Consider the following 11,783-nt stretch of genomic DNA (forward strand, 5'->3'; position numbering starts at 1 on the left):
AAAAATAGGGATCCTTTTAGGTTAGTTAAGATTAGATTAGGTAAAATAAATAATAATAATATTATAATAAAAATTTGCACGAGGCACACATGCGAGTAGCTCATGGGTAATGTAGTTTGTTAGCATAATGTGAGCTGCATGTGCCCCAAGTTATTTACAACATATAATAGCACGAACAGTAGTTAAACAAGTTTAAAGGACAATAAAACAATAAAATGTAATTATAAATAGATGTTTACTGTTATGAACTTAGAGCTACTTAGGATAAACGAATGTAGTTTCATGTTACAATTTGAAGTCATTCTAGAAAGAAAAAACAAGGTAATTTAGGTTTATTTCAATTCTTTTTTTGGGTAGTGTGGGGTTCGTCGAATTTACTGATCCCGTTTTGAGATAAGGTAGAGAAAATAACAGATAAACTATAAAGTTTTACTGAAAAAAAAACGTTTGAAATGTATTTAGGAGGTTTTGGGGATTACACAAAGGAATTTTGAGATTTTTGAGATGAGGAAAAGTATTTTTTATTTTAACATGAAAATTACTTTGCATAAGGACTGTTCAAAACAAATGCTCAATATATTCATGGACAATTCTTTATTTTATTTTATTAAAAATACTTCACTAAGAAATATATAGGCATTGTGTCGCACTCCTATTGGTGGAGGGTTGCTGCAAGATCATTCGATTGATAGCATGTAGATGTGAATACATGAGGGTAGGTGGGAGTATGAAGGCTAGTGGCGAACAAACATCTGCCCATACAGAGGGTAGTATTAGTCGATAAAAGCTTGTGAGAATGGGTAGGATATATTATCAGAAACTATCTTTCCTATGTTAAAACTTAATAACTAAAGAAATACAACCATGCAGCTTGCAACATCTTGTAGCCTAACTCAAACTGATTTTATTGTCATATTTTTGTTCACCACAATGAGTAATGTCAGGATGGCAACCATGCAAGAAAAGGCTCAAGGTGCTGGATGGGTCGGGGTGGGCCAATTCTGCGACCTCTGGATTCATTGTCTACTGACATGTCAATAAAAACTGATTGAATTGGACTACAAGATGTTGAAAACTGCATGGCTGTATTTCGTTAGTTATTAAATTTTAAAATAGGAAAGTAATTTTGGACCACCTTGTATAATGAAGATGGAAATATAGTAAATTAATACAAATCTGAACAGTAAACCTAGACAAAACACTGAAAACATACTTTAAATATAACCTAAAAGACTGTATCTTAATTTCTCAAAACAAAACTTTTAACTTTATTTGCTGAAAACAGTTTCAAATTCTTAGATCATAATCTCTTTTGTTTATAAAATATAAACAAACTGTACCTGGTGAGGGATCAGGGTCTTGTTCGGGCTTTACTCCATAATATTTTGCCCAGTCTGCTCTTCCTGTAGCTGCGAAATATATAACAGCACCACATGCATTCCATGCAAAGAAAATGTAAAGTAAACCTAGTCTTCTATCCCAAGTGCTTGCTTTTGATTGTTGTATGGGTCGGAAGCTACTTCGTATGAATCTCCTCAGCCTGTGGCCAATTAAACCCATGAATATTTTTTGTGGCAGTTAATATCTGTACAAACAATAGAAAACAACCTTAGTATGAGGCAAGGAATACTACCAGGGTGTTTCTATAAAGATTAAAAAATAAAACACTAGATTGAAAGACAGAGTAACTGAAAAAATCCATATCTGAAATCAAGATAGCTAAATCATCATGATACACAAAGCTGTGAAAGAAAATTCATAATTACTTCTTGCAGTAGATTTTACAATGACACCTGCAATATGTAACTTAAATAAATGCCTTAAAATCCATGTAAAATCCTCCTTTATACAAGAGACATATGTAAGTCAATTAATCCAAATTATTAGATTGTGATAAAAATGTTAGTAATATACTTTAACAGGCACAATATTTTTTGTATTTATTAATTTTGAAAGTTAAGTATATCAAAACATCATAAGGTAACAGACTGTTGTATTTGACTTTTTTTTTAAATATATGATTTCAATCCCCCTTTTTGAGGATAACGATAAAATTGTACCCATTGTTCTATGTTTCACTGTTAATGCAGAAATTTATGAATCTCTAATTCAGCTGGTATATCATCTCGGTTGGAACATACTCAAATAATTTCTTCCCTAATCCGATCTGGACTCATGGTTTAGCTTAGTCGCTACACTTAAACCATCACATTCACAACCATATCTAGAACATTTCAAGCATGTTTCATTGCTACATCATTTTACTCGACATTTATTAGTTAACTTCTCCACATTGGCTCTCATAGTCTTGAGTCAGGTCACGGGTCTGGTTCAGTGACCTAAATCTTAAAAATAGCATAAAACGTCTTTTTTTTTGTCTAATGAAGATAACCCAACCTTTCCGGAATGACTCATTTTCTTCTTATCCACATCAAGTAACATTAACTGGCTTACTAATTAGAAATTGTCGTTGTACTAAAACTTAAAACTGCATTTCAGCTAGAAGACCTTTTCTTGTCGTGAGAAATGACACTGTAAAAGAAAACATTTTTCTCACTTGAAATGCAGGATATACCCTTTGCCCAGATGGAAGTATGAAAGGAGGAAGGCAAAATGAGCTACTATGTCACAGAGATGGGTGAAAAGAGACATGACCAATTGAGCATTTTTCACCCAAACAGGCTGGTTAGACTTGAGGTGTAGTGTGGCTAGGACAATGATCAGACCATACAGTTCGGCACGTATTCTGTTGTACAACTGACTTACTTTACGCACAAGAACAGGGAATAAATTCCTTCTCATTGCATGAGAAGAACACTTTGCCCTTATCTGGCTGGTCAAACCACTAGGAAATTGGCATATCATTTAACCCTATCAAGACAGGTCGGGGTCAGAGGGCATATCATCATGTTTGCAGACTTATTTGCAAAAATTTATTGAACTACTATTTTATGAATGTTTGTCAATATGTTTGGCACTAAATTATAGATTATAATTCAAATTTTTAGTTTATACATTAGTTAATTTCTTAATTTGAAAGTAAATATAAAAAAAAGAAGCTAAATATAAATTTTTCTGTGTCACATGGTACGTCATTTTCTGGGTTTGGTCAGATTGCCCACAATACAACGTCCATAGTTTCATATGAATTATAAGCTCAAATTTCCAATACTGGCAAGCTACAACATAAAATAAGAACCTCCTACTTTTTCTATTTGCTGAGATATCATAATATTTATCAAATCCACCATATTGGCTCCACCCACAACTTCATCATTTGAGAAGATTTGTTTATCTACACCTGCTTCTTTATACTTAGAAGTTTATAACCAATCAAAAGCTCTACATTTTCTCTAGATAATTCTGTTAGTTTTTCCAAGTTGTTTACAAGAGAAAAGCTCTTATATTGTTGGAGAGTTTGAAGTATTATGATCAATGCTATTTTCCGAACAGAAATTAGATTTTTTTTTACCCAAATACAGCATAGTTAGGAAGCCTGGTAAATTACAGTAGATTTTTTGTGGTATCGGTATAGTCATTTATAATTTTTCAATATTCAAAAATGCATATATATAGTGTACAAAAATTATTCTTTTTTCTACATCGACATGTGAAGTTGGACTTACGATGAGGGTTAGCAAGTATGGCTTACAAGCACAAAAAAAAAACACTTCAAAACATCGTAAGTAGTGGAGATCATTGTTTTTCCAAATATTTTTTATTTACCATTTATGCTTTAAGAAAAATAACTGAAATATAAATATTTACTTGTAAATAGTAATAATAATAATAATAATTATATATATATATATACACACACACACGAATTGTATGGTAACCCAACCTCACTGTACCTTACAAAATATTGGAAACTATGCATGTATGGTAAAATAGAAAACAGGATGTTCATTAGCACTTTCATACCTATATTACCACTAAATCCTGACCACCCAAGTATATTGGATCAGATAGAACTTTGTACAGAGCTATACCATAAATATATATAGTACTTTAGAAAATTCTTCTTGTAACTACTGTACTGTGTTTACAAGCTGATAAATCCTAATCCACTATGTTTTCAGTGCCGGGATTCAAATAAACTCTAGGAAACATCCGCTTATCGACCAACATTAAAATACCTAACAAGTTTATTGGATTGGCCTAGACTTTCTACAAAGCCATAGCATAAGCATTTTATAATACTTTAAACAATTTTCATTGTAATCATTATACTGTCAACAAGATGATAAATCCTGTGTTTTCAAAGCAGGGAAAGTTCTGGGAATTGTGCCGCAAAAGCTCATTTGATATTACCTGACAAAGTACAGTAACACCTAAACAGGAATGGTGATTCATTGCTTTATAGTCTGCAGGTTTCTACTACAGCTGCTAACAGTAGAATAAACAGAGGAATTAGGTGTTAAAAGATTAGAAGAAACTCTCAGGAGATTTACTTTGGAAATTCATTGTCAATACTGAAAAGGACAGAGTATTATTCATTTTGTTTCTTAGCCACCTGACACAGATATATATATATATATATATACAGTATGGAACAAAGAGGTCACATGTCCAGATGCGGATTTAAAACAGAGAAAGTTCTGGGAATTGTGCTGCAAAACGTAATTGATATAGAAGGTGTCAAAGAACTCAATGTACGGTAACACCTAAACATGAACGATGACTAATTGCTTTATATTCGACAGGTTTCTATTTCAGCCGCTAACAGTAGAATATACATAAGAAACAGGCGTAAAAAGATTAGAAAAATCTCTCAGGAGATTTACTTTGGAAATTAGTTGTCGGTATTGAAAAGGACAGACAGTTCTAATAATCTTGTTTCTTCTAATTTTTAAGCCATCTGCTAGCAATAAAATAACTACAGAAAATAAGTATGAAAAGGTGAGATATAAGTTCTTTGAAATTTTGTGATCAGTACTAACAATACTATACCTTTTATTTTGGATTTGCAAGCTTTATTTTTGGTATACTTTGGTTACTTACCTACAACCTGAAGAATCAAGTATAATGTTACAGTAAAGAAAATAACAAATAAAATATAAAGCTTTACTGAAAATAAAAGTGTTTGATATTTAATTACAAGATATGTTATTTTTCACTTGTTTTCAATATTTATTATTATAAAAGTAACTAAAGTGTAAAAAATAGAAACTTATTAAGTAAGATAATGAAAGAAAATCTTCGTGGGATATACGTGCCAGCTGCTTGTGTGTTAGGCTGTTCAATATGGTAAAGTGAGCTGCATGTGCGTTGTGTAATTTTCAACTTGTGTCAGGGTAGTTTTAGTCAGACACGGTTCAAAGGTCAATAAAATAAAAATTAATAAATATAAATAGATGTATACTGTTAGGAGATTTAAGCTACTTAGAATAAACATTTGTGGTTTCTAGTTACAATTTGCAATGATTTTCTAAAAACAAAAAAGAAAAGGTTACTTAGATTTCCTAATTTTTTTATGATGGTTACGAGGTCAGGCAAATCGACCAACACCATACAGAGCTAGCATTGATAAAATAACAGATTAAATATAAAGTTTTATTTTTAAAAAAATGTTTGATGATTACCTAGAAAGATATAGAGATTACACAAATGAAACTTGACAATTTTCAGATAAAGAAAAGTATTTTTAATCTTAAAATCAAAATTACTTTGCATGTTGGACAGTAAACATTCTGAAAGAAAAGGATTCACGAGCAAATCTATAATAAAAAAATCTTAATACTTAATTTAAAAACTTGATATATTGTGTATGAAATCCTTGTAATGTTTACTAGTAATCTGCAAAATTTTGTAAAGAAACTCATGCATTATAAAAAAATTATAGTAGAATTACTCACATGGATACTTTCATGGTTACAATCCCAGCCAGCCCGTATTAGTAGGGTTAATAGGGGGTGACCTACACTACACTGACATAGACCGCCCTGCTCTACTTTCCACTCAAATTCTCTCCAGAGGGATACACAACTACTGAGAATCTTTAAAGGTTGACCACCCCAACAGTTAGGAACTGGTGGTGGCAAGGGTCTCCTATGCTCCACTCAATGACCTGAGGGAGAAGAATTTACATTGAGTAGACAATGGAGGTGCCTAGACTCAATCAGACCTAACCACTGCTGAGAATTTTTACTAAGGTTATTGTAATGGATTACTGAAAAACCTAATTTGAAAAGCCATCATTTGTGATAAGGGAAGTGGGCAGACCCTCTCAAGGTAGCCATATGCCTCATCATTTAATTAGTGACACACATGAATGGATTAACGAGATTCCCACTGTCCCTATCTACTATCTAGCGAAACCACAGTCAAGGGAAGGGGCTTGGAGAAATCACTTTGGGAGCCAAAGTTAATAGGTTTATTGATTTCCATTACCCTTGACTAGATGCAGGATTAGGGAAATAAGTATACCCTGTGAGGCAAAAAAAGTTTCAAGAAGTGAATGGGAGTACATTATAAATAGGTAAGGAAATAAAAGAAGCATTTAAGCATTAAAGTCAGTAAGAAGACTGAAAAATGGCAATTATAAGGAGGCAATATTCTGAGAGAAACAAAACTGACAGATTGTAGAGAGAAAGAGAGAATGGAAGACGAAGGTGTTGGGCATAGTCCACATTCCAGCCTGGAGGATCTCATCCAAGCGTCATCAAAAATGTGAAGCCAGAGAGGGAGTCAAGATGTGGATTTGATGTAATGATACATAGGATACATCTTGTGAGCATCTTCATCCAGGAAGGAATAAATGATCCAGATGACCTGACAAGTGCATCTAGTATGCATAGAGGAAGAGAGATCCCAGGAAGAAGAGTCCTATATCTAGAATAAACGACTGCAGGAACTACAAAATTGAGCCATGTATATCAAGTAACACTTGACTACCTGAACTGAATGATTATAGAGGGCCAAGATTGTAGGAGAAGACATGGAAAAAAGGTACAATCTTCCTCATAAGCCTCCCTAGTCATAGGAAGAAATGAGCAGACAGGGAAGAAAAGCAAGAAAGGTCTGTGAAACAAAATACAGGAGGTATTCAATGCAACAAAACAGATCTATGACATCCACTAGCAAGAAGGAGAAGGAAACAGGTTTTTAATAGAGAGATGATATAAGGGGCAAGTGGCCAAGGAGTAAAAAAAGAGCCTGGGTAAGAGCATGTAGAACCCCATCAAGGTTCCAGTTGAGCAAAGGAAGCAGACAAGGGGGGCAACAAATTAGGAAGGACAAGAACAGAGTGGAAGGAGTATGAAAGGAAAAAACAGAACCACAGCAAAAAAGGTGAAAAGTAGTTGACATAGCCTCCTGAAAGTCTGCAATGATAGAAACCAACAATCCTTAGTCGAACAACTGGGTTAAGGAAGGCCAAAAAGAAGGCAACATTAGGACAACCTAATGGTAGAGAGTGGTGGACAGACCAACAGCAAAACACCACCACTTTTGTAGGCAGAAAAAGAAAATAGAAGGGCAACACAAATAGTATAACAGATGGGCTACACTATCAGAGAAAATTTAAAGGAGAGCAAGGGAATGGATAAATCCTACTTGTGAAGACAAAGGGATGACACTCCAGAATGAAAAAAAGATGCATGGGATTGAAGCAAGAGTGACTGAGATAGAGGCATAAGAGGAGGTAACCTGGATGCCAATTGGTGAAAAGTAAGCAGCCAAAAAGTACTACCAACAGGACCTGACAAGGAGTTTTGTGAACCAATGCAGAGATACATGAGAGAAGACAATGAAGGGGATATACATACAAAAAGAGATAAGCGTAGTCCTGGGTAAGGGCATTCACAAGGTAAGATGAAAGTTAAAGGAAAGAGCAATATGTCCCGGAAGGTCCCAACAATACAGGAACCAAACAAGACAGGAGACAAAACCTGACCAAGGTATTAAGAAGGACCAACTGTAGATCCCAAGAAGAACTACTGGGATCATGGTGTAGAGCTTCAGATAGAAGACAAAGAGAGGACACACAGCAAATTACTGGAGACAGGGGACCAGTCCACTAAGTGGATAGAAAGAACTCAATGGATTGGGATTGTTTGTTTGTTTGTAATTATGCACAAAGCTACACAAAGGGCTATCTGTGCTCTGCCCACCACGGGTATCGAAAACCGGTTTCTAGCATTATAAGTCCGCACACACACCGCTGTGCCATTGGGGGGCGGATTGGGATTCCACAAACAGAAAAGGGGTATAGCCATAAGCCATGGTGAAGGAAATCTGGAGTTGTGGAAGATGAGGCATTTAAAAATAGGTACACAAGTCTATGATGACACATTCCTGGAGAGTCATGTAGTAATGAATGAAAGAATATAAAGACATAGGAGAAAGGGAAAGTAAAGACCAAGTTTGAGTGATCAAATCTACAAAGTGGTTTGTAGGAGGAACATTGTCCTCAATGGGTAAAGTGCCAAGAAGGCATTCAAGAACCCACAACACAATAAACCATAAAGCTAACTTCTTCGACAGTCAAAGAGCATCCAGTTGTTACAGACAAAACAGGGGTAGTGTCAGCAACATTTCCATAACCTCAAGATTAAGTAGTGACAAATTTTGTTCTACCATAAAGTCTGACTTTCTTGCAACATAAAATCACAATGCGGCCATAATCATAGCGCAACACCATCACAATGTTGCTGCAATATAATCTGGGCAATAGATAATACAGGTCTACTTTTTACCATTTAATCTCCCAATAATTAAAGATGACCTAGAATTTGTTATAATTAAAAAGCTTTTATTGTCCCTTTTAGACAAGAGCAATAGTAATTACAGGTATGTGATGCATTTGTAACATAAAATATCTTGCAACTATCTCTTAGGTTACATAAATTTATTATGAAAAACCTGAGAGTGTAGATAGAATGATCTAATAGATAGCAATCAATAGTTTGTCTCTCATACATCTTTCATTTCTATGAAATATTATTTATATATTTATTATTCAAAACTGTATAAAATGTCTTCTCAGGTTAATTTTTGAATGATATTTTAAACTAAAATGAAAATGTATAATTAATAAATAATTTTACAACTTTTAAATATGAATTACAAAACATTCACTATTTAATAAAAAATGACTTAAAAACCAAAGTTTATCAACTTAATATTATGAAAATTAAAGTCTGAGATATGCTCATAATGTTTCCCAAATTTACACTATACAACTAACATTTCATGAGATTTGAAAATTAATTAAAATTACAAATTTTCAAAATATCATTTATACGAAAAACATTTACATTAATTTTATACCAAAATGAGTTTACTTCATAAAACATTTGTCCTAAAAGATTTATAACTTTTACTATCAAAATCATAATGTTTTCCTCATTACATTCTTTAGTCTCTAAAGAATAATAATGCATATGTTAACATTTTCATTACTAAAAATGTGACAATAAAATGCTTTTCTAGATGTATTAGTCAAATAAATTATAATAAAAATGAACAGAAGATTACCAAAACCAAACAGTGTTAGTCTATTCCACACAACAGATCAAACCATATTTACATCCAAAAAACTGGTGTTTACTAAACATAAATTGGACATATGTTAAATATCTGCTCATACAAAAAAGGAATCAAACAAGAAATTAACCACTTACATAAAGTTGCTGCATCACAAGGATTTGATACCAATATAATCAGTTTTTTCTATAAAATTAAAAAGTTGTGTTATAAACAAATCCAAGGAAATAATGCAGATAAATAAAATTAAATCCACTTCATATGTCTACCTTATTTGGAAATCTCAAATAAAATATGTACAGTATTGAAGAACAACCAAAGCAAACCAATTTTTAAGATAACTGGAAGACTCTCAATTAAACTAAATAAAGAAACAAAAATACCTCATCAATAATTTCTAAAAACAACAAATATATTTGACCAAATGCTCATGAAACAAAATCTACATATGTCCAACTAAAGTCTCTGAATTTAAGAACAAAAGAACATGAAAACTACTGTCACTGTTTGAAAGTGTAAAAACCAGTCATTGCTACTTGCGTACCACAAAGTCATAGAAATAAAACTTATTGCAGAACTAGAATATTTTCACCAAAGAAATACTAGGGAAGCAATAGAAATACGTAAAACTGCATACAGACTTACAAACAATAATATAGGCTTTCAACTGAATCCATTATAGAAAACATGCTTGAACAGAACTCTTGAAATCAACTTCCCCAGTGGTTTAGGACTGGGAAAGCAAGGGTTTTTTTCCTTTTTCCAATAGAAGAAATGGAGAAAGAGAAACTCATGGCGAAGAACACTGAAATGGTTATTGGACTGTCTTCGGCACAATAATCTGGAATTAGGTCTCATACTGAGAGACAGTGCAATGGGTTATCACAACTAAAGACAGCAGGCACAAGTCAGATGCAAGGAAAGACACAAACCTGGTGCTGTAATTTTTTCTTTAACATGTTCAGAACATTTAGAAAGATAAAATGTATAGACATCACCAAAGTAGAGTTATGTAAAATCCCATCTCAACAGTAGTCCTGAAGTAGGAGTGAACTGGCTTAACACTTTCCATACTCCCCTATTCTATACAAAGTTTGATACTGACTATATGGTGGGTTTCAACAACTCCATCATACACATAAATATTTGGAATAAAAGCCACTATGAAGAGAGGTGAAAGGCAACTAGACAGAGTTGAAACCATGGATAGGTTAAACCTCCCTGTAGTGTAAGTAATGTGTCAGGGGTCGTTTACATCCCCATAAGCAAATTCTTATACACGAGGTGTCAATAGCTAGATGTAAGAAAAGTTATGAGATGACAAACATGATGGAAGTAGGAAGTTATAAGCAAGGTTTTTGTAGCATCATAAAAGCCCCTGGTTAGGCCTGGTGAAAAAATAACTGTTTAGGTCCCTATACTAAAAAAAAGGATATCAACATCTTAGAAACAATACAGAGGTGGAAATAGGCTTAAAGGTTTGTACCCATTTCCTCTGGTGCTTAAAATAATTAAGTGTGATCTGATTCAGTTGTTCAAAATGTATTCATATGGCTTGTCTATTTTAATGGTAGATTGAAATGGTTGAAAATACAAACTTAAATACTATGAATAAGGTTAACTTATATAACCCTAAATGCAAACTTAAATGTTTTTGTTGACAGAATATTATGTTGGTCAGTTATTTAAACTTTTGGAATGACTTGACTGGTATTTTGTCCATCAAGGATGTCTTACTTTTTAAACTCTTTCTAAAAACAGAAATCACTTAATTCAGCCCTGATAACATTTCATTAACCCTTTTCTGAAACTCCTGTACAGTTATAACTTCTACATCTGTAAAAGATCATTCATTCAACATACTGGCTACTCTCATGAAGACATAAAACTGCCTCAACTAGATATGTCCGCTCCTTTTTCATATATTAAAATTATGACCTCTTGTTCTATTCCTCTTTGAATTAAATACAAAAACATCTGTCAATATCAGTAATTTGAGTTTCTAATTTGTATGAGACTACAGACTTAGTATTTTGACTCCACAAACATCTAATCTGAACCAGTGCTGCATTCAACATACCACGTGACACACAAAAACTGATGATTGTCTTTTATAATATTTGTTTTCAAATTAAGAAATTGAGTAATATATAGTACTAAAATTTGAATTATAATGTACAGTTTGATACCAAACTTATGACTATAATTACATGAATAGTAGTCTAAATAAAATTTAGTAGTTGAGTACTAACAAATAGAGAGTAGTACGGTGGTCCTTTACCTACCCGTATACG

General features: G+C 33.2%; 2 protein-coding genes across 6 annotated transcripts in view; both read right to left on the minus strand.

The window, feature by feature from the left end:
- Positions 1 to 11,783, minus strand: part of LOC106470576 — a 22,570-nt gene that overhangs the window by 6,766 nt on the left and 4,021 nt on the right. For 4 of the 5 annotated variants that reach the window (XM_013931140.2, XM_022399179.1, XM_022399178.1 and 1 more), the window contains exon 2: positions 1,341 to 1,585. In XM_013931140.2, the coding sequence (XP_013786594.1) occupies positions 1,341 to 1,560 (220 nt within the window). In that variant the 5' untranslated portion in view covers positions 1,561 to 1,585. Of the gene's footprint in view, positions 1 to 1,340; positions 1,586 to 9,626; positions 9,676 to 11,783 lie in introns of those variants that run through there. The other variant, XM_013931137.2, reaches the window with a different exon arrangement.
- Positions 10,010 to 11,783, minus strand: part of LOC111088594 (28S ribosomal protein S10, mitochondrial-like) — a 31,262-nt gene continuing 29,488 nt past the window's right edge. The window contains exon 4 of the mRNA XM_022399181.1: positions 10,010 to 10,021. Coding sequence (XP_022254889.1) covers positions 10,016 to 10,021 — 6 coding nt within the window. The 3' untranslated portion in view covers positions 10,010 to 10,015. The remainder of the gene's footprint in view (positions 10,022 to 11,783) is intronic.

The sequence above is a fragment of the Limulus polyphemus genome, unplaced genomic scaffold (genome assembly GCF_000517525.1).
Source record: "Limulus polyphemus unplaced genomic scaffold, Limulus_polyphemus-2.1.2 Scaffold4093, whole genome shotgun sequence".
Classification (NCBI taxonomy): domain Eukaryota; kingdom Metazoa; phylum Arthropoda; class Merostomata; order Xiphosura; family Limulidae; genus Limulus; species Limulus polyphemus.